We start from the raw sequence: 24,723 nt of genomic DNA, 5'->3' as shown, positions 1-24,723 counted from the left end.
TTAGCTATGGCTTGGTGTTCTCTTACACATTGTATGAGCTTATTGTTTCAGAATTTACTGCCACAGTATGGTTTCTACAGTGTCTATTATGTGACACATTTAACCAGGCCAGCAAATATTTGTCAAGCTCCACCCCTTTACATTATTTCTTCTTTTGTCATTTGTCAGGTATATATGGTCATGGGATCAGTCGAATCTGCCAGGATGGGAAAGTTTTCATGAGCTGGAAATGATACTTGATTAGCTATTTCTTGCCTACAAATACAGCTCTCCCATACAGGCTGGTATAGCTTTATGCCATCTTTTTTTGGATTGCTTTCCTGGGAACGGCCTACCTGAAACGGGACTCCAGCTGTCGGTGTGGTTCACTGTGACAGTTATGTCTGTGCAGGCTGGCTGCAGGCTCCCTCACGTACTGGCTGCAGGCTGACACCTGTGTATGCTGGGTCCTTGGGACTGCATGCTGGCTGTGGTGTAGTGTATGAACTGTGGCCTGTGTTTGTGGATTTCCGTGTCTGCATCTCTGTGGCTCATGTCTCTGGTGCCGTGCAGGCTGGCTGCATGCGCTTTGTGTACTGGCTGTGGGTATCCCCATGCACGCTGGTTCTGCGATGTGTGCTGGCTGTGGCCTTGTGTGTGAACATGACCTTAGTATGGGTGCATTTCTGTTGTGTCACAGGTTGTTTGTGCTCTGGCGTACTGGCTGTGGTGGTCTCCGTGTATGCTGGTTGCCAGGGGCAACGTCCAGTACTGCAGCCTGTGTGTTCACTTCCCTGTTCATGCAGGCTCCCCTCCCTGTTTGATTCTGATGAAGTTAACTTCCCCTGGTCCATTCCTAAATGTGGCTTATCAGGTGCTGTGGGGCTCGCAGATAGATATAGCTGGGTAAGGAGGGCACCTGGTAATGCGTTGTTGCTGCTTTGTCTGATGTTGTTACCTGTTCTATGTTGTTATTGCCGTGTCTGATCACCTGCACCTGTTGTGTGTTAATGATGTTTATGTTATCCTTGTCTGTTCCATGTGTAGCCTAGCGGTGCTCTACTGCATCTGATAGCCTGACAGTGCTAAACTGCTTCTGATCCTGTCCTATGTCCTGCCTGGCAGTGCTAAACTGCTTCTGAACCTGTCCTATGTCCTGCCTGGCAGTGCTAAACTGCTTCTGAACCTGTCCTATGTCCTGCCTGGCAGTGCTAAACTGCTTCTGAACCTGTCCTATGTCCTGCCTGGCTGTGGCTACTGCTTCTGATCCTGTCCTATGTCCTGCCTGGCAGTGCTAAACTGCTTCTGAACCTGTCCTATGTCCTGCCTGGCAGTACTAAATTGCTTCTGAACCTGTCCTATGTCCTGCCTGGCAGTGCTAAACTGCTTCTGAACCTGTCCTATGTCCTGCCTGGCAGTGCTAAACTGCTTCTGATCCTGTCCTATGTCCTGCCTGGCAGTGCTAAACTGCTTCTGAACCTGTCCTATGTCCTGCCTGGCTATGGCTACTGCTTCTGATCCTGTCCTATGTCCTGCCTGGCTGTGGCTACTGCTTCTGATCCTGTCCTATGTCCTGCCTGGCAGTGCTAAACTGCTTCTGAACCTGTCCTATGTCCTGCCTGGCAGTACTAAATTGCTTCTGAACCTGTCCTATGTCCTGCCTGGCAGTGCTAAACTGCTTCTGAACCTGTCCTATGTCCTGCCTGGCAGTGCTAAACTGCTTCTGATCCTGTCCTATGTCCTGCCTGGCAGTGCTAAACTGCTTCTGAACCTGTCCTATGTCCTGCCTGGCAGTACTAAATTGCTTCTGATCCTGTCCTATGTCCTGCCTGGCAGTGCTAAACTGCTTCTGAACCTGTCCTATGTCCTGCCTGGCAGTGCTAAACTGCTTCTGAACCTGTCCTATGTCCTGCCTGGCAGTGCTAAACTGCTTCTGAACCTGTCCTATGTCCTGCCTGGCAGTGCTAAACTGCTTCTGAACCTGTCCTATGTCCTGCCTGGCAGTGCTAAACTGCTTCTGATCCTGTCCTATGTCCTGCCTGGCAGTGCTAAACTGCTTCTGAACCTGTCCTATGTCCTGCCTGGCAGTGCTAAACTGCTTCTGAACCTGTCCTATGTCCTGCCTGGCTGTGGCTACTGCTTCTGATCCTGTCCTATGTCCTGCCTGGCAGTGCTAAACTGCTTCTGAACCTGTCCTATGTCCTGCCTGGCAGTACTAAATTGCTTCTGAACCTGTCCTATGTCCTGCCTGGCAGTGCTAAACTGCTTCTGAACCTGTCCTATGTCCTGCCTGGCAGTGCTAAACTGCTTCTGATCCTGTCCTATGTCCTGCCTAGCAGTGCTAAACTGCTTCTGAACCTGTCCTATGTCCTGCCTGGCTATGGCTACTGCTTCTGATCCTGTCCTATGTCCTGCCTGGCAGTGCTAAACTGCTTCTGATCCTGTCCTATGTCCTGCCTGCCAGTGCCTACTGCTTCTGATCCTTGTCTGTTATTGTCTGCCTTTTGTTCCTTATGCTTCTGTTCCTGTGTCTGTCCTGCCTTCATGAGAGGGTCCTTGGGTTCTCCGGATGGAGGATCTCTAGTCTGTGTGGATCTCTAGTCTGTGTGCAGCTCTGCCTGAGACCGCCATGCTTTCATTCCGCTTGGGATCCAGGCATCTGCTTCTGTGCTGGTTCCTGTTCGTCTTGTTGTCTGTTCTATGTCCTGTGTTTGCTTGGGTTCCAGTTTTGTTGTCTTTCCGCTGGTGGTTTCACCAGCCTGGTTCTCTGCAGGTAGGGGCCAAGTGTACCGGAACCTTCCTGGAGGCGCGACCAGTGAGCCCTTGGCCCAGTTCATCCCCTACCACCAGGGGCTCTGTGAAGAACGGATTACTGGCTCTCCGCCCTCTGGGTTTTGCCTCTGGTCTGCACTTGGTTCCATGGTAGTGCTACCACTATTGCCTAACCTGCTTTCAGTCATGTGCTTTTATTGCACTTGTAATAAAGTTCTCTGTGGGTCCTTGGTCTGTTTTGCCTGTGTCCTGTTTCCATGACGTCCCAGAGGTCTGCCTTGGGCCACCGGCACATGACACTGTCATTGTTGAGTATTGGTTGTTTCACCCTTCCATTTGCTGGTGAACCTCTTTACCAATACTTTGGTGCTCTGCCTAAATTTCTGCTGGGTAAAATAGAACAAGATGGGGTCGAGGACACTGTTCATGCTGGCGAAGGGCCTTGTACATTTATACACAATGGCAAAAGTTTGCAGCACTAAACATGGAACCCCTGTCTTGGAACGTACAACCAAATAGATGGTTTTGGTGAGATGGAAAGGAAAGAAGCTTATGGCAAACACCATGACCACGATGATGATCATACGGATGGCTTTGTCCTTCTTTCGACGTGTTGCCACATGGGCAAGGTCATCCTTATGGCAGAGGATTTTGGTCATGGCACAATAACAAACTAAAATGGCAATGAAAGGAATCAAGAAGCCAGTGAAAGTCAATGTTATGCCATATGGGAAATACCGGGAGGATAAGGCTGGAGTGCTCAAGTCATAGCAGACTGTCCGATTCCTCTGGGTTCCTGTAGATGCAAAGAGGAAGGTGGGTATACACTGGACAATGACAATAAACCAGACTATCCCACAGACCACCCATGTGAACCTTTTGCCCCTCTTCTTGTGCCACACAGATAAGGGGTGGCAGATGCCCATATATCTCTGGAAGCTCATGCAGGTGAGGAACATGATACTTCCATGGAGGTTGGTGTAGAATTGGAACCGGACAAAACGGCAAGTGAAGTCTCCAAATGGCCAATAGTCATGCTGAACATAATTATATATGAGAAGAGGGAGGGAGCACACATATAGGAAATCAGCTACCGCTAGATTGAGGGTGTAGATGGCCGTACGGGTGAGCGCCTTTCTTGAAAGACACACTTGAAGGATCACAATAAAATTGAGTGGTAGACCGAAGACCAAGACCACGGAGTAGACCACAGGTAGAAGGATTTGCTTAAATTCTTCATGGAAAGTACATGAATTGTTCCCGATAGGAACTGACGTAACGTTGTCCATGCCTGAGGTCGAGGCAATCACATGGTTACTTCAGAATCTGGAAGCAAAGAGAAGACAAGACTTAAAGGGGAGATCTACCAGATGTTTTGTAACCCTCATAGATCAAAATTAGTGTCTTTGTTGCCCATATCAACCAGTTGGCCAACGGGAAAAAAGGACACTCTCTGTGGGATAGCTCTGGTACTTGAGACCCAGAATTTCCAAACTGGAATCCAACTTACAAGTCATCATGAGTCTTATGTGTTGAATACGTTTGGATTATTGTGTTGAACAGAACTTATCAACCTCATTATTATCCAAAGGTTGTCCATATGCACCAGTAGTAGTCTGAGACACCAGAAAGTGGCTCCATTGTACCCATAACTAGGACTGGATTAAGTTTGGTAAAGTACACCTACCACAATGAACAGGTAATGTTAGGTTACTTAAACATCAGATGCTGCCGATGTCTTCATGGTCAAACATTAAAGGGGTGGTCTCACCTCAAACATTGGTGGCATATCACCAGGATATGCCACCAATGTCAGATAGGTGCAGGTACAACCTCTGTGACCTGCACCTATCTTTAGAACAGAACTCCCAAAGTGAAGGAGAGCACACTGCGCATGAGAGGCTGCCCTCTATTCATTTCTATAGGAGCTCTTCCCGGCAGTTCTATAGAAGTCAATGGAGTGCTGTGGCCACGCTTGCATGCTGCGCTCTCCATAAATTTCTGTGGGATTTCCCAAAATAATGGAATGCGCCACTCGGCTATTTTCGGCAATGAATGGAGGGCGGCCTTGTATATTTGGTGCACTCTCCTTCACTTTGGGCACTCCATTCTAGAGATAGGTGTGGGTCCCAGAGGTGGGACCTGCACCTATATGACATTGGTAGCATATCCTAGTGTTATGCCACTAATGTTTGAGGTGAGACAACCCTTTAATCTTTAGCGTATGATGGCGGGACTACTGTTCAACAACATCTGTTGTTAGGGAAAGTAAGATTGGCAAATTTGCTCAGCTGCGATAAGCGTTAATGATGATACTGTCCCTATAGCAACAAAAAAAAAATCTCAACCTATGTAAACACTAGAAAACAAAAAATGTATCACTGGTATTCTCTCTCTTCACCACCAGGTGGCGTTAGTGTCATTCTGAAAGATTCACATCTTTTAACAGGATGGCGGAAGCAATCAAATACACAAAGTACAAATGCAGGAAATAATTATTTCTTAATCTCCTTTAAATCTCTGATGTTTGGTGAATAAAATTTGAAATTTCCCGCTGAATATTCTTCCCTCTAAATTCTGCATTGATTTTATTTATTTATATAATGTCGTATTAATAAATGGACATGTCACAAGCCTTGATCTCCCATTGACATGCAGTGTTATAAAGTTTTTGGTACTTTTCACCTTGTATGTGAACCCCTATTTGCATAAATTAAAGTGGCGTTCCAGACAAAGGTGTTAACGATATTTCTTGAATAGAGGATTATTTGAGTCTCACTTTTGGAATTGGGGAAATATTGGAAAAAATGAGGATCCACTGAACATGTTTTGTAGGACATCAGGTATTCCTCACCCAAATACAATGTGTCCTTTGTAATGCCAAAGTCTTCTTATGTGGCAGAAGGACAAGGGGTGCGACTGCTACCTCTGCACCTTCTATAACTAAGCCCCTGAGCTGGAGGCAGAGAGGGTATATAAAACACCCTAATATCTAATGCTGTCATGTCATCAATAGGTGTAGTCCAAAAATCATAAAAACAAAAGGAAATAATTTCGATACCTGATTCTTCTCTCCCCCATAAGCCATTATGAAATGACCTCTCTGTAGAACTGCAGCTTCTCAGGGTAATCCACGCTCTACAGGGACGCGACACAGCGTGCAATGAGAAAATTAAGAAAGCGCGTTCACTACTAACGGTCTTAACTTTCCATTACTTATGATGAAGTGTAGAAACCACTGAAACTCTATTTTGAAAAGAATGTGTCTTCAATTCGCACAAAAATCACTGTCATTCAAACGGATGAAATACTTTTATAAATTATTTCCATTAATTAAAGTGCCCACTGCACTAATAACCAAACCAACACGTGCTATCGAAGTTACATAGTTAATACGGTTGAAAAAAGACAAAAGTCCATCAAGTTCAACCAAGGGAGAGGAGGGGATGTGAATCCCAGGAGGAAGGAAGACACAGGTGTCTACACGTTTTCATAAGCAATATTGTCATTTACTTTTACGAATTCATATAAACCCTTTTTAAAACTGTCCTCTGTTCCTGCTGTGACCACGTCCTGAGGAGTCTATTCCACAGCTTCACAGTCCTTACAGTAAAGAAGCTTTGACGCTTCTGGAGACTGAACTTTTTCTTCTCCAGTCAAATTCCATTTTTCTCTCAATCTACACTACAGATATTGCAGTTGATGGAACAGCAGCTTAAGCTTCACAGCTGTTTATACTACTATTACTGTGGACAAGAAAATGCAGCCATAGCATCCACGTACCAAACCATAACTACTATAATACTGCTCCTATGTACAAGAATATAACTACTATAATACTGCTCCTATGTACAAGAATATAACTACTATAATACTACCTCCTATGTACAAGAATATAACTACTATAATACTGCTCCTATGTACAGGAATATAACTACTATAATACTGCTCCTATGTACAAGAATATAACTACTATAATACTGCTCCTATGTACAAGAATATAACTACTATAATACTGCCTCCTATGTACAAGAATATAACTACTATAATACTGCCTCCTATGTACAAGAATATAACTACTATAATACTGCCTCCTATGTACAAGAATATAACTACTATAATACTGCTCCTATGTACAAGAATATAACTACTATAATACTGCTCCTATGTACAAGAATATAACTACTATAATACTGCTCCTATGTACAAGAATATAACTACTATAATACTGCTCCTATGTACAGGAATATAACTACTATAATACTGCTCCTATGTACAAGAATATAACTACTATAATACTGCTCCTATGTACAAGAATATAACTACTATAATACTGCTCCTATGTACAAGAATATAACTACTATAGGGGGGCGGAGCCTAGCCACGCTGCTGAATGGCCGCACGAGCTTGAGCTCCTCCAGCAAACCGGCTCATTTGCCCTAATTAAGTTTATAAACCCGATTTATTATGGGGAAACCTGGCAAAGACAAGGTTAGAGGAAGCACAGAGACGACCCCGAGACATACCAGACAACCGGAGATGGAGAAATTTCTCCGGAAAACGCCAAGGCTTGTGACTCAGAAGGGCCCAAATATGGCGGAATCCACGGCTCATGACTCTGATATAGGGGACCTCTCCGATGCATGCAGCGGCTCTGATATCTCAGACAGGAGACCCAGAGATCCTCCTATGTCGGAGAAAACCCTCCGGCGCGTACTGGAAGCAGCCCTCTCTCCTATTAAACAGGACTTATCAGATATAAAGGATGACCTGAGGCATCTGGGTCAGAGAGTGGTGGCGTTAGAGGCAGCACAGGATTCAATCATTGCCTATGAAGGTAAAACTTCGGAAGCCCTGGCGGCGCATAGGACCTTGCTGAATGAGGCCTTCTTAAAGCTTGAAGACCAGGAGAATCGTAGCCGTAGGCGCAACATCCGTATCCGCGGCTTACCTGAATCGATTGCGGCTGAGGCCCTACCGACAGTGGCGCGCGAAATTTTCTCCATGTTGCTGGATCCTGATAGAGCGGCAGGAATAGTCGTGGAGCGGATACACAGGGCGCTGCGCCCCAGGCCTAAGCCACAGGATCCTCCACGCGACGTCATCTGTGGCCTGTTAAGTTTTGTGGATACTGCGGCCCTCCTGAAAAAGCAGAGAGAGATGGAGGTACTTGAATATGAAGGCACACCATTCCAGATGTACCAAGATTTGGCGCCATCTACTTTGGCGAAGCGGCGCCTGCTGAAGCCACTTCTGGATGTCCTGAGGAAAACCTCTACGCCATTTCGGTGGCTGTACCCCTTTGGGCTCGCTGTCTCCAGAAACGGTAAATTGCTTACCATAAGATCTCCGGCGGATCTAGCTTCGGTCTGGAACTCGCTAGATGTCCCTCCTGTGGACATTCCTTCATGGTTGCCGGCAGACCAAGATGGCCCCCTACCCGTCCCACCACGTGTTTCGGCCTGGCAGAAGGCCTCATCGGGCAGATCGGAGCGCCCGGGAAAAGGCAAGATGGAGAGGGCCCCTACCTGATTTATGGGACGTTTGTCACTTTCAGCTAAGTTTATAAGCTCCTGATAGTTCTATCCAATTTAAGTTGGAGATTTTTTGTTTTTCAACCTTCAGTATACAGCTATGTTAAGGGTAGATCTGGCCTCTATCCCTGCTCATTTGGGGCCTGTTTGTTCTTTACATGCTCATTACTAAAATATGCAATAGATGCAGAAATGATTGTTTCTCTATCCTGTGCTGGACGTTATCTCTGGACTGAGATTTTAGCTCCCCACCTGAAGGGCAATGACCGGTTAGTCACTGGAGCTGGTTGTACTTTTTGTACTTTTTGTTGTTGGTCTTTTTTATCATAGACCACAGGGTGCTTTACTTGCCCCCTCGCCGATCCAACCTGTCTTGGATAGGTGATAGGTGGAGCATCCATCCTTCTTTAAATGATTGTTATGTTTGAACTGGGCCATTACCAGTCTAGAATGTTGTTTCTTTTTTATTTTGTACTATTTGTGTTTTCCTCCCCACCTTTCCTTTACCTTTCCCACTCTGGTCATGTATACTATATGATATGTAGCTCATCCATGGGTTTATCATGTTATTTCTTCCTTGAATATACACTGAAATGTCATCAATTGTAGTCGCCTCACTGAACGCGCACGGGCTGAACGAGCCATGTAAAAGGTCTCAAATACTATCTCTCCTCCTGAAGGATAAGGTCTCTGTGGCCTTTTTGCAAGAGACCCACTTCAGAACGGGCAAAATTCCTAAACTTCCTCCTAAGAAATTTGACCAGTGGTTTCACAGTACTCATGATTCCGCCAGTAGAGGGGTTAGTATTGCTGTGCATAAATGCCTCCCCTTTAAGCACTCAGCTATTTCAGCTGACCCTGAGGGCAGATACGTTTTTGTAAAGGGCTCACTGGGTGAATCTCTAGTGACCTTTGCTAACTTGTACGCTCCCAATAAAGGCCAAGTACCATGGCTCGTTCAGACCCTTGCGGCGTTATCCTCCTTCTCAGAGGGCTTATTAGTTTTGGGGGGCGACTTCAATGTGGCCCTGGAGCCAGCAGTGGACACCTCAGCGGGTAAACCCTCCATTTCTTACAGGCTCTTGAAAAGATTAAAAATCTCTCTGAGGAAACTTAAAGTATTAGATGTCTGGCGGGCCTTGAACCCCAATGGCCGTGATTATACTTTTTACTCACATGCCAAATTATCTTTCCACAGATTGGATTACATTTTCCTGTCTAGCTCTCATATTCGTAATGTCTCTGGAGCCCGGATAGGTAATATAACATTATCCGACCATTCCCCTGTCATTGTTAACTTTTCCCTGTCTGGACCACAGAGAAAGAAGCGCTTGTGGCGTCTTAATGATACCCTGATTCTAGACCCTAGACATGCAGATAAAATTAAGGCCTCAATATCTGAATTTTTTGAATTTAATGATACCCCAGATTCACCTCCTTCTCCTTCTATATTATGGGAATCCCATAAGGTGGTCCTAAGGGGGGAACTTATAGCTTTGGGGGCGTTCGTGAAAAAACAAAAAACATTAGCGCTAGACGCCTTACTGGCGACCATAACCCGTCTAGAATCTTCCCACAAGGAATCTCGAGCTATAAGTGCCCTAACAGAGCTAACTGAAGCCAGAACAAAACTAAAAAATTTATTGAATATCACCTCAGCAAAGTTGGTCCTTCGTTCCCGATTCAAGGCCTATGCCCATGGGGATAGAGGAAACAGATTGATGTCGGCAATTGCCAAAAAGCAGTTTTCTGACTCCTTTGTTTCCTCTATTAAAGACTCCAAAGGCAAAGTTCATAAGTCTACCCCAGATGTCGCTAAGGCATTTTGTACCTTCTATGAGGCCTTATATAATTTGCCACCCCCTAATGGGACTACCCCAGGGGATTTATCTGAGGCCACTGATAAATTCTTGCAGTCTCTAGACCTTCCATCTGTATCCCCATCAAAAACTTCCCTCCTGACTAAGCCTATTTCTGACTCAGAGGTTCACAAGGTCCTCATGTCCATCCCATCAGGTAAAAGCCCCGGCCCTGATGGATTCTCCATTGCATATTACAAAACTTTTCAAGAAGTGTTAATCCCACGTTTCAGGAACTTGTGCAACTACCTTCTGACAGGGGGGTCTCTCGCTCCTCATTCCTTAATGGCGCACATTACGGTCCTCCATAAGGAAAACAAAGATCCAACATGCTGCAGTAACTATAGGCCAATATCTCTACTTAATAATGATGTGAAGTGGTGGGCGAAGATTCTGGCTAACAGGCTTCAGGAGGTCCTCCCTGACATTGTACATGAGGAACAGGTAGGTTTTGTCCATGGCAGACAGGGGTCGGAAAACACGGTGCGGCTTTTACATCTTGTGAATTGGGCCAAGAGATCCTCTAAGCCTTTAGTCCTGGTGAGCACGGATGCGGAAAAAGCCTTCGACAGGGTCAGCTGGCTCTTCATGTCGCGGACCCTGTCGAAGTTTGGCCTCCCAGACCAGTTTATTAGTGCTGTCAACACCCTTTACTCGGCCCCCTCTGCCATGGTCAAAGTCAATGGAGAGTTATCCCCACCATTTCGCATCACCAACGGGACGAGACAGGGGTGCCCCCTCTCCCCAGCACTGTTTGTGTTGGTCATGGAAACCCTTTTATGTAAAATCAGATCGGACCCTGTCATTAGAGGCCTTCAAATTGGTTCACAAACCCATGTTACTGCAGCATTCGCGGATGACCTTTTAGTTATGACCTCCAACCCTGCAGAAGCCTTGCCCAAGTTGTTGAATACTTTTGAGGATTTTGGATTCATATCCAACTTCAAAATAAATTATGGGAAATCTATGGCACTTAATATCTCTTGCCCCCAATCTACAGTTGATAGCCTAAAGCGCTCCACTCCATTTGCCTGGGCCTCCAGAGACATTACGTTTTTAGGAACACATGTTTCCGCCAATATTCAGGACCTAGCCTCCCTTAACTATGCTCCACTTCTGCAAGAGGTTCGCACTCATTTACAGAATCTGAAACTCCCTTTCGTTTCTTGGATAGGGAGGAAAAACTATCTGAAAACTTTCATTCTCCCCAAATTTCTTTACTTGCTGCAAGCCATTCCCATATGGTTGCCGAACTCTTACTTCTCAGAAGTCCGCCGAGTGTTCACACGCTTCCTCTGGAATGGCAAGTCGCCACGCATTGCATATTCTGTTCTCACTAGAGATAAGAAATTTGGAGGCTTTGGGATGCCTGATGTAAAGTCATATTACACCGCTGTTCAGTTATGTAGATGTGTGGCCACCTTGACTCGCAAATCTAGCTCCCTTTGCTCACGGCTCGAATCTGTACTACTCACCAACCAAGATCAGCTTACTCTATGGGGTATTAGACCCTTTACAGCCAATCATTACGCCTCTTCCGCGGTTTGGAAGGGAATGTTAGTTGAATGGTCTAAAATGGTCAAATCCCAACAGTTTAGCTTTCCTAATCCCTGTATGCCTCTTAATTTGTTACAGAGCTATATTCATCCTTCTGTGACAAACCCCTCTGGGATTTGGTCTAGGCTCGCTGGCCTGTTCCTGCGGGATGTCCTTCTCCCAGATGGTAGTTTGCAGTGGGATTTAATAATGGACCGCCCCGAAATTAAGATAGCTCCCTTTTTCCACCTTGCAGATTTTAAGAGAGATACCAAGTTATGCGTTAGAACCTTTGCTAGTAGCAGCTCCCCTTCTTGGCTTGAGAAGAAAGTCCTGGCCCCTAGGCCTCCCCTTAGGCCATTATCCCAGATGTATAAGGAAATGCTTTCCTCCTTACCACCAGAGCTTGGGTATTTGACTTCATGGGAGCGAGAGCTTTCTATGACCCTGACGGAACCAGAGAAAGCCTTTGTTTTGGCTCAATCTCACGGCTTTAGCCGTTGTGTGAGAGTTCAGGAGAATTCTTTTAAGCTACTAAGTAGATGGTATAAAACTCCTGAATTCTTGCACAAACTTAACCCGGAGGTACCCGAGGCGTGCTGGAGGTGTGGCATAGAAACCGGTTCATTATCACACATCTGGTGGCTCTGCCATAAGATTCAGCCGTTCTGGAAATTGATAGAATCAATGATCAATAGCGTGTGCAAAACGAAAGTAGTATTGGATGCCAAACTTATCTTACTATGGTGCCCTAATGACACGCTAACTCCCGCCAAAAACAATCTCCCTACAATGCTGATCACAGCGGCTAGACTGCTAGTTCCCTTTTTATGGAAAACTGATTCCCCTCCAAATCTCAGTATGTGGACGGACAAAGTAGATCAAATTTACCGCTTTGAGGAACTGGCGCATTGGGAAACAAACTCACGCCACTGCTTCCTAAAGTTATGGTCCCCTTGGAAATCACATAGGAATTTCACATGATAGAGCAGGAACCCTTCCCTTCTCTGTTCCCTTCCCCCCACTTTCCTATTATCTCCCCCCTTCCCCCCTTTTTCTTTTCTTTTCGTTTCTTGTGATGTATATTTCTGATGAAGATGATAATCGATGGCATTGTTTACACATGACTTGTATGCTGGATAACTATTGTGACCCTTAAATGTTATGATACTGATGTCTTGTGTAGGCATATGGCCTTGTTTTCTTACCTCAATAAAAAGAAATATGGTTAAGAATATAACTACTATAATACTGCTCCTATGTACAAGAATATAACTACTATAATACTGCTCCTATGTACAAGAATATAACTACTATAATACTGCTCCTATGTACAGGAATATAACTACTATAATACTGCTCCTATGTACAAGAATATAACTACTATAATACTGCTCCTATGTACAAGAATATAACTACTATAATACTGCTCCTATGTACAAGAATATAACTACTATAATACTGCTCCTATGTACAAGAATATAACTACTATAATACTGCTCCTGTGTACAAGAATATAACTACTATAATACTGCTCCTATGTACAAGAATATAACTACTATAATACTGCCTCCTATGTACAGGAATATAACTACTATAATACTGCTCCTATGTACAAGAATATAACTACTATAATACTGCTCCTATGTACAAGAATATAACTACTATAATACTGCTCCTATGTACAGGAATATAACTACTATAATACTGCTCTTATGTACAAGAATATAACTACTATAATACTGCTCCTATGTACAAGAATATAACTACTATAATACTGCTCCTATGTACAAGAATATAACTACTATAATACTGCTCCTATGTACAAGAATATAACTACTATAATACTGCTCCTATGTACAAGAATATAACTACTATAATACTGCTCCTATGTACAAGAATATAACTACTATAGGGGGCGGAGCCTAGCCACGCTGCTGAATGGCCGCACGAGCTTGAGCTCCTCCAGCATTACGGCTCATTTGCCCTATATAAGCTTATAATTTGCTCGATTATGGGGAAACCTGGTAGAGAAAAGAACAGAGGAAGCTCAGAGTCTACTCCACTGCGCTCCAAACAACCTGAGATGGAGAAGTTTCTTCGGAAAACGCTGAGGATTGCCGCGCAGAAAGGCCCCAATATGGCGACGTCTGCTGCACATGACTCAGACGTAGGGGAACTATCAGATGGAGGCAGCGGCTCCGACATCTCGGACAGGAGGCCCAGAGACCCACCTCTCTCAGAGCGAACCCTGCGCCGGGTTCTTGAATCTGCCCTCTCGCCTCTGAAACAAGACCTGTCCGACATTAAGGACGACATGAAGCACCTGGGGCAGAGGGTGGTTGCGCTAGAAGCCACTCAGGAGGCCATCATGACCTACGAAAGCAAAGCGTCGGAGGTGCTGGCATCTCACAAGGCCTTACTAAACGATGCCTTCCTGAAGTTGGAAGACCAAGAAAATCGTAGCCGCCGGCGCAATATCCGCATCTGCGGCCTGCCTGAGTCGTTTGCAGCGGAGGCCTTACCGACAGTGGCGCGAGAATTGTTTTCTATGCTACTTGATCCTGACAGAGCGGCGGGTATCGTGGTGGAGCGCATACACAGGGTGCTGCGCCCTAGGCCTAAACCGCAAGAACCGCCACGTGATGTAATCTGTGGCTTATTAAGTTATGTTGATACCGCAGCCATCTTGAAAAGACAACTTGAGATGGAGGTATTGGAGTACGAAAACACCCCGATCCAAATGTTCCAGGACCTCGCACCATCTACTTTGGCCAAGCGACGCCTATTCAAGCCTCTCCTGGAGGTCCTGAGAAAAACATCGACCCCATTCCGCTGGTTATACCCCTTTGGGCTGGCGATCTCCAGGAATGGTAAGCTACTCACCATACGCTCGCCTGCAGACCTGGAATCTGTCTGGAGGTCCCTGGATGTCCCTCCGGTGGAAATCCCCTCATGGCTACCGGCTGACCAAGATGGCTCTCTTCCCATACCACCTCGTGTGACCGCATGGCAGACGGCGTCCGCGGGCAAGTCGGATCGGTCGGGACGCGGCAAGATGGATAGAGCCCCCACCTGATCGGGTGTGCTAGTAAGCATAACTTGCTGCTATTTCTATCTACCTAGAATGGGAGATGACTGTCTCCCATCCTCATGTAATACGGGTTATTAGAGGCGGACTCGGCCTTTTTACATTTTTACATTTTTAATGTTTTACTTTTCCGGCCTCCCTATTACTTGGGCTTATTGTTTTCATATGCTGTTTAAGCGGATCTGTGTGTCTCATGGTTGTTACCGGACACTACCTCAAGGTCAACGAATTCTGACCCTCATAAGCAGGGCGATGTCCGGACGGACTCTGATGCTGGACGCATTTTTGTTTTTGGTCTCTTTTGTTATAGACCATAGGTGCTTTACTTGCCCCCTCTCCAGTCCAACCCTGTCTTGGCTGGTGATAAGTAGAGTACCAACCCCTCCTCGGACGGGTGCTTTGTCCGAGATGTTCACTTGTCAGCTTGACATGTTTAATGTTCTCTCCTTTATTTTTTGTTCTTTTGTGTTTTCCTCACCTCCTCTCCCTCCTCCTGCTCATGTCATATGTGTGCTTTTCCATACTTCCATGGGTGTCCTATGCTTTTATTCACCTGAATGTATGTAGAAATGTCTTCTATAGTAGTCGCCTCTCTAAATACACATAGGCTGAACGAGCCATGCAAAAGGTCTCAAATATTATCTCTCCTTGTGAAAGATAAAGTCTCGGTGGCTTTTCTGCAAGAGACCCATTTTAGAACGGGCAAAATTCCCAAATTTCCCCCTAAGAAATTTGTACAGTGGTTTCACAGTACGCATGATTCCGCCAGTAGGGGGGTTAGTATAGCTGTGCACAAATGCCTTCCCTTTAAACACACAGCTATTTCAGCAGACCCTGAGGGCAGGTACATTTTTGTGAAGGGCTTACTGGGCGAGTCTCCAGTGACCTTTGCAAATCTGTATGCCCCCAATAAAGGCCAAGTACCATGGCTCGTTCAGACCCTAGCTGTGCTATCCTCCTTCTCAGAGGGATTACTGGTAGTGGGGGGTGACTTCAATGTTGCCCTGGAGCCAGCGGTGGACACCTCGGCGGGCAGACCTTCTGTATCTTATAGGCTCTTGAAAAGGCTGAAAGTTTCTCTGAGAAAACTTAAAGTTTTGGATGTTTGGCGGGCCTTGAATCCCAATGGCCGGGATTATACATTCTACTCACATGCTAAGCTATCTTTCCACAGACTGGATTATATATTCCTGTCTAGTTCGCATATACGCAATGTCTCTGGAGCCCGGATAGGTAATATTACATTATCCGACCATGCCCCGGTTATTGTTAACTTCTCCCTGTCCGGACCACAGAGGAAAGAGCGCTTATGGCGTCTCAATGATACTCTGATTTTAGACCCCAAGCATGCTTGTAAACTTAAGGCCTCGATATCTGAGTTCTTCACGCTTAATGATACCCCAGACTCCCCTCCTTCACCTTCCATACTCTGGGAATCCCACAAGGTGGTTCTGAGAGGGGAACTCATCGCTTTGGGGGCTTTTGTGAAAAAGCAAAGAACACAAGCCTTGGATACCTTATTGGCGAACATAGCCCGTCTGGAGTCCTCCCACAAGGAATCACGAGCTATAAGCACCTTAGCAGAGCTAACTGAAGCCAGAACGCGCTTAAAAAATTTATTGAATGTCACCTCTGCAAAGTTGGTCCTGCGTTCCCGATTTAAGGCCTATGCTCATGGGGATAGAGGAAACAGACTGATGTCGGCAATTGCCAAGAAGCAATTTTCTGACTCCTTTGTTTCCTCTATTAAGGACTCCAAAGGTAGAATACATAAATCCACCCCAGATGTCGCCAAGGCATTTTGCGCCTTTTATGAGGCCTTATATAATTTACCCCCTCCTAATGGGACTACCCCTGGAGATTTATCCGAGGCCACTGATAAATTCTTACAGTCTCTGAACCTCCCATCTGTATCCTCATCCAAAGCTTCCCTTCTGACTAGGCCTATTTCTGATTCTGAGGTTCGCAAGGTCCTCATGTCTATCCCGTCAGGTAAAAGCCCCGGCCCAGATGGATTTTCCATTGCATATTATAAATCCTTTCAGGATGTTTTAATCCCACGTTTCAGGAATTTGTGCAACTACCTTCTGACAGGGGGTTCTCTTGCTCCTCATTCCTTACTGGCGCACATTACTGTCCTCCATAAGGAAAACAAGGATCCAACATGCTGCAGTAACTATAGGCCAATATCTCTGCTTAATAATGATGTGAAGTGGTGGGCGAAGATTCTGGCTACCAGGCTTCAGGATGTTCTCCCTGACATTGTACATGAGGAACAAGTAGGTTTTGTCCATGGCAGACAGGGGTCTGAAAACACGGTGCGGCTTCTTCATCTTGTGAACTGGGCCAAGAGATCCTCTAAGCCTTTGGTTCTGGTGAGCACAGATGCGGAAAAGGCCTTCGACAGGGTCAGTTGGCTCTTTATGTCGCGGACCCTGTCGAAGTTTGGCCTTCCAGACCAATTTATCAGCGCTGTCAACACCCTATATTCGGCCCCCTCTGCCATGGTCAAAGTCAATGGAGCATTATCCCCACCATTTTGCATCACCAACGGGACGAGACAGGGGTGCCCCCTTTCCCCTGCACTATTCGTATTGGTGATGGAGACTCTTTTGTGTAAAATTAGAACAGACCCGGTCATCAAAGGCCTCCAGATTGGCCCCCAAACTCATGTTACTGCAGCATTCGCGGATGACCTTTTAGTCATGACCTCTAACCCTGCAGAAGCCTTGCCCAAATTGTTGAATACATTCGAGGATTTTGGATTTGTATCCAATTTCAAAATAAATTATGGAAAATCCATGGCACTCAACATCTCTTGCCCCCAAACTGTAGTTAATCATCTTAAGGGTACCACCCCATTTGCCTGGGCCTCCAGGGACATTGCGTTTCTGGGGACACATGTTTCGGCCAATTTACAAGACCTAGCCTCCCTTAACTATGTTCCGCTCTTGCAAAATGTCCGCACCCATTTGCAGAACCTGAAACTCCCGTTTGTTTCATGGATGGGTAGAAAGAACTACCTTAAAACTTTCATACTCCCCAAATTTCTATATTTGCTACAAGCCATCCCTATATGGCTACCAAACTCATACTTCTCAGAGGTCCGCCGGGTGTTTACGCGCTTCCTTTGGAGCGGTAGGTCGCCACGCATTGCCTATTCTGTCCTTACAATGGATAGGAAGTTTGGAGGCTTTGGGATGCCAGATGTAAAGTCATATTACACTGCTGTTCAGTTATGTAGATGTGTAACTGTCCTGACCCGCTAATCTAGCTCCCTTTGCTCACGTCTCGAATCTGTACTGCTCACTTACCAAGACCAGCTTACTCTATGGGGTGTAAGGCCCTTCTCAGCCAATCATTATGCCTCATCCCCAGTTTGGAAGGGAATGCTAGTAGAATAGTCCAAAATGGTCCAATCCCAGCTGTTTAGCGTTCCTAATCCCTGTATGCCTCTTAAGTTGCTACAGAGCTATATTCACCCTTCAGTGTCAAGCCCCTCTGGGATTTGGTCTAGGCTCGCTGGCTTGTTCCTGCGGGATGTCCTTCTCCCAGATGGTAGTTTGCAATGGGACTTAATAATGGACCGCCCCGAGATTAAGACAGCTTCCTTTTTCCATTTGGCGGATTTCAAAAAAAAATACCAAGTTGTGCGCTGGCCCCTTCGCTGGTAGTAGCTCCCCTTCTTAGCTTGAGAAGAAGGTCCTGGCTCCTAAACCCCCCCTTAGGCCACTATCCCAGATGTATAAGGAAATGCTTTCCTCCTTACCACCGGAGCTCGGTTATGTGACCTCATGGGAACGAGAGCTTTCTGTGACCCTGACGGAACCGGAGAGAGCCTTTGTTCTGGCCCATTCACACGGCTTCAGTCGTTGTGTGAGAGTTCAGGAGAATTCTTTTAAGCTGCTAAGTAGATGGTATAAAACTCCTGAATTCTTGTGTGGCATAGAAACTGGTTCATTATTACATATCTGGTGGCTCTGCCATAAGATCCAGCCGTTTTGGAAACTGATAGAATCTATGATCAATAGTGTTTGCAAAACCAGAGTCGTCTTGGACGCCAAACTCACCCTATTGTGGTGCCCTAATAGCACGCTAACTCCCACCAAGAACAACCTCCCTACAATGTTGATCACAGCAGCTAGATTACTGGTCCCCCTCTTGTGGAAAACTGATTCCCCTCCAACTCTCATTATGTGGACGGACAAGGTAGATCAAATTTACCGCTTTGAGGAACTGGCGCACTGGGAAACAAACTCACGCCATTGCTTCCTAAAGATATGGTCCCCATGGAAGTTACATAGGAATTTTACATGATAGAGCAGGATTCCTCCCTCCTTCTAGTTTTCTTCCCCTACCTACCCGATTGTCTTTCCCCTTACCCTTTCTTTTCTTTTTGATGTATATCTCTGATGAAGATGACAATCGCTTGTATTGCTCACGCATGATATGTATACTGGATGACTATTTTGTCTCTTAATGTTATGATACTGATGTCATGTGTGGACGTGTGGCCTTTATTTCTTACTTCAATAAAAAGAAATATGGTTAAGAATATAACTAATATAATACTGCCTCCTATGTACAAGAATATAACTACTATAATACTGCTCCTATGTGCAAGAATATAACTACTATAATACTGCTCCTATGTACAAGAATATAACTACTATAATACTGCTCCTATGTACAAGAATATAACTACTATAATACTGCTCCTATGTACAAGAATATAACTACTACAATACTGCTCCTATGTATAAGAATATAACTACTATAATACTGCCTCCTATGCACAAGAATATAACTACTATAATACTACCTCCTATGTACAAGAATATAACTACTATAATACTGCTCCTATGTACAAGAATATAACTACTATAATACTGCTCCTATGTACAAGAATATAACTACTATAATACTGCCTCCTATGTACAAGACTATAACTACTATAATACTGCCTCCTATGTACAAGAATATAACTACTATAATACTGCTCCTATGTGCAAGAATATAACTACTATAATACTGCTCCTATGTACAAGAATATAACTACTATAATACTGCTCCTATGTACAAGAATATAACTACTATAATACTGCCTCCTATGTACAAGAATATAACTACTATAATACTGCCTCCTATATACAAGAATATAACTACTATAATACTGCCTCCTATGTACAAGAATATAACTACTATAATACTGCTCCTATGTGCAAGAATATAACTACTATAATACTGCCTCCTATGTACAAGAATATAACTACTATAATACTGCCTCCTATGTACAAAAATATAACTACTATAATACTGCCTCCTATGTACAAGAATATAACTACTATAATACTGCTCCTATGTGCAAGAATATAACTACTATAATACTGCTCCTATGTACAAGAATATAACTACTATAATACTGCTCCTATGTGCAAGAATATAACTACTATAATACTGCCTCCTATGTACAAGAATATAACTACTATAATACTGCCTCCTATGTACATGAATATAACTACTATAATACTGCTCCTATGTACGAGAATATAACTACTATAATACTGCTCCTATGTACAAGAATATAACTACTATAATACTACCTCCTATGTACAAGAATATAACTACTATAATACTGCCTCCTATGTACAGGAATATAACTACTATAATACTGCTCCTATGTGCAAGAATATAACTACTATAATACTGCCTCCTATGTACAAGAATATAACTACTATAATACTGCCTCCTATGTACAAAAATATAACTACTATAATACTGCCTCCTATGTATAAGAATATAACTACTATAATACTGCGTCCTATGTACAAGAATATAACTACTATAATACTGCTCCTATGTACAAGAACATAACTACTATAATACTGTCTCCTATGTACAAGAATATAACTACTATAATAATGCCTCCTATGTACAAGAATATAACTACTATAGTATTGCTCCTATGGACAAGAATATAACTACTATAATACTGCCTCCTATATACAAGAATATAACTACTATAATACTGCCTCCTATGGACAAGAATATAACTACTATAATACTGCCTCCTATGTACAAGAATATAACTGCTATAATACTGCCTCCTATGTACAAGAATATAACTACTATAATACTACTCCTAAGTACAAGAATATAACTACTATAATACTGCCTCCTATGTACAAGAATATAACTACTATAATACTGCTCCTATGTACAAGAATATAACTACTATAATACTGCTCCTATGTACAAGAATATAACTACTATAATACTGCTCCTAAGTACAATAATATAACTACTATAATACTGCTCCTATGTACAAGAAAATAACTGCTATAATACTGCTCCTATGTACAAGAATATAACTACTATAATACTGCTCATCTGTACAAGAATATAACTACTATAATACTGCCTCCTATGTACAAGAATATAACTACTATAATACTGCCTCCTATGTACAAGAATATAACTACTATAATACTGCTCCTATGTACAAGAATATAACTACTATAATACTGCCTCCTATGTCCAAGAATATAACTACTATAATACTGCTCCTATGTACAAGAATATAACTACTATAATACTGCCTCCTATGTACAAGAAAATAACTACTATAATACTGCCTCCTATGTACAAGAATATAAATACTATAATACTGTTCCTATGTTAAAGAATATAACTACTATAATACTGCCTCCTATGTACAAGAAAATAACTACTATAATACTGCCTCCTATGTACAAAAATATAACTACTATAATACTGCTCCTATGTGCAAGAATATAACTACTATAATACTGCTCCTATGTACAAGAATATAACTACTATAATACTGCTCCTATGTACAAGAATATAACTACTATAATACTGCCTCCTATGTACAAGAAAATAACTACTATAATACTGCCTCCTATGTACAAGAATATAACTACTATAATACTGCTCCTGTGTATAAGAATATAACTACTATAATACTGCCTCCTATGTACAAGAATATAACTAATATAATACTGCCTCCTATGTACAAGAATATAACTACTATAATACTGCTCCTATGTGCAAGAATATAACTACTATAATACTGCTCCTATGTACAAGAATATAACTACTATAATACTGCTCCTATGTACAAGAATATAACTACTATAATACTGCTCCTATGTACAAGAATATAACTACTACAATACTGCTCCTATGTATAAGAATATAACTACTATAATACTGCCTCCTATGCACAAGAATATAACTACTATAATACTACCTCCTATGTACAAAAATATAACTACTATAATATTGCCTCCTATGTACAAGAATATAACTACTATAATACTGCTCCTATGTGCAAGAATATAACTACTATAATACTGCTCCTATGTACAAGAATATAACTACTATAATACTGCTCCTATGTACAAGAATATAACTACTATAATACTGCCTCCTATGTACAAGATTATAACTACTATAATACTGCTCCTATGTACAAGAATATAACTACTATAATACTGCCTCCTATGTACAAGAATATAACTACTATAATACTGCCTCCTATGTACAAGTATATAACTACTATAATACTGCTCCTATGTGCAAGAATATAACTACTATAATACTGCCTCCTATGTACAAGAATATAACTACTATAATACTGCCTCCTATGTACAAAAATATAACTACTATAATACTGCCTCCTATGTACAAGAATATAACTACTATAATACTGCCTCCTATGTACAAGAATATAACTACTATAATACTGCTCCTATGTACAAGAATATAACTACTATAATACTGCTCCTATGTACAAGAATATAACTACTATAATACTGCTCCTATGTGCAAGAATATAACTACTATAATACTGCTCCTATGTACAAGAATATAACTACTATAATACTGCTCCTATGTGCAAGAATATAACTACTATAATACTGCCTCCTATGTACAAGAATATAACTACTATAATACTACCTCCTATGTACAAGAATATAACTACTATAATACTGCCTCCTATGTACAAGAATATAACTACTATAATACTGCTCCTATGTACAAGAATATAACTACTATAATACTGCTCCTATGTGCAAGAATATAACTACTATAATACTGCTCCTATGTACAAGAATATAACTACTATAATACTGCTCCTATGTGCAAGAATATAACTACTATAATACTGCCTCCTATGTACAAGAATATAACTACTATAATACTACCTCCTATGTACAAGAATATAACTACTATAATACTGCCTCCTATGTACAAGAATATAACTACTATAATACTGCTCCTATGTGCAAGAATATAACTACTATAATACTGCCTCCTATGTACAAGAATATAACTACTATAATACTGCTCCTATGTGCAAGAATATAACTACTATAATACTGCTCCTATGTACAAGAAGATAACTACTATAATACTGCTCATATGTGCAAGAAAATAACTACTATAATACTACCTCCTATGTACAAGAATATAACTACTATAATACTGCCTCCTATGTACAAGAATATAACTACTATAATACTGCCTCCTATGTACAAGAATATAACTACTATAATACTGCTCCTATGTACAAGAATATAACTACTATAATACTGCTCCTATGTGCAAGAATATAACTACTATAATACTGCTCCTATGTACAAGAATATAACTACTATAATACTGCTCCTATGTGCAAGAATATAACTACTATAATACTGCCTCCTATGTACAAGAATATAACTACTATAATACTACCTCCTATGTACAAGAATATAACTACTATAATACTGCCTCCTATGTACAAGAATATAACTACTATAATACTGCTCCTATGTGCAAGAATATAACTACTATAATACTGCCTCCTATGTACAAGAATATAACTACTATAATACTGCTCCTATGTGCAAGAATATAACTACTATAATACTGCTCCTATGTACAAGAAGATAACTACTATAATACTGCTCATATGTGCAAGAAAATAACTACTATAATACTGCCTCCTATGTACAAGAATATAACTACTATAATACTACCTCCTATGTACAAGAATATAACTACTATAATACTGCCTCCTATGTACAAGAATATAACTACTATAATACTGCTCCTATGTGCAAGAATATAACTACTATAATACTGCCTCCTATGTACAAGAATATAACTACTATAATACTGCCTCCTATGTACAAAAATATAACTACTATAATACTGCCTCCTATGTATAAGAATATAACTACTATAATACTGCCTCCTATGGACAAGAATATAACTACTATAATACTGCCTCCTATGTACAAGAATATAACTGCTATAATACTGCCTCCTATGTACAAGAATATAACTACTATAATACTGCTCCTAAGTACAAGAATATAACTACTATAATATTGCTCCTATGTACAAGAATATAACTGCTATAATACTGCTTCTGTGTACAAGAATATAACTACTATAATACTGCTCCTATGTACAAGAATATAACTACTATAATACTGCTCCTATGTACAAGAATATAACTACTATAATACTGCTCCTAAGTACAATAATATATCTACTATAATACTGCTCCTATGTACAAGAATATAACTGCTATAATACTGCTCCTATGTACAAGAATTTAACTACTATAATACTGCTCCTCTGTACAAGAATATAACTACTATAATACTGCCTCCTATGTACAAGAATATAACTACTATAATACTGCCTCCTATGTACAAGAATATAACTACTATAATACTGCTCCTATGTACAAGAATATAACTACTATAATACTGCCTCCTATGTCCAAGAATATAACTACTATAATACTGCTCCTATGTACAAGAATATAACTACTATAATACTGCCTCCTATGTACAAGAAAATAACTACTATAATACTGCCTCCTATGTACAAGAATATAACTACTATAATACTGTTCCTATGTTAAAGAATA

General features: G+C 42.2%; 1 protein-coding gene across 2 annotated transcripts in view; it reads right to left on the bottom strand.

The window, feature by feature from the left end:
* Positions 1–2,347: 2,347 nt before the first annotated feature.
* Positions 2,348–24,723, bottom strand: part of P2RY6 (pyrimidinergic receptor P2Y6) — a 114,493-nt gene continuing 92,117 nt past the window's right edge. For both annotated transcript variants that reach the window (XM_040426489.1, XM_040426488.1), the window contains exon 2: positions 2,348–4,077. In XM_040426489.1, the coding sequence (XP_040282423.1) occupies positions 3,054–4,040 (987 nt within the window). In that variant the 5' untranslated portion in view covers positions 4,041–4,077 and the 3' untranslated portion in view covers positions 2,348–3,053. The remainder of the gene's footprint in view (positions 4,078–24,723) is intronic.

The sequence above is a fragment of the Bufo bufo genome, chromosome 3, assembly GCF_905171765.1.
Source record: "Bufo bufo chromosome 3, aBufBuf1.1, whole genome shotgun sequence".
Lineage (NCBI taxonomy): Eukaryota > Metazoa > Chordata > Amphibia > Anura > Bufonidae > Bufo > Bufo bufo.
This window is presented reverse-complemented; position numbering and strand designations above follow the sequence as displayed.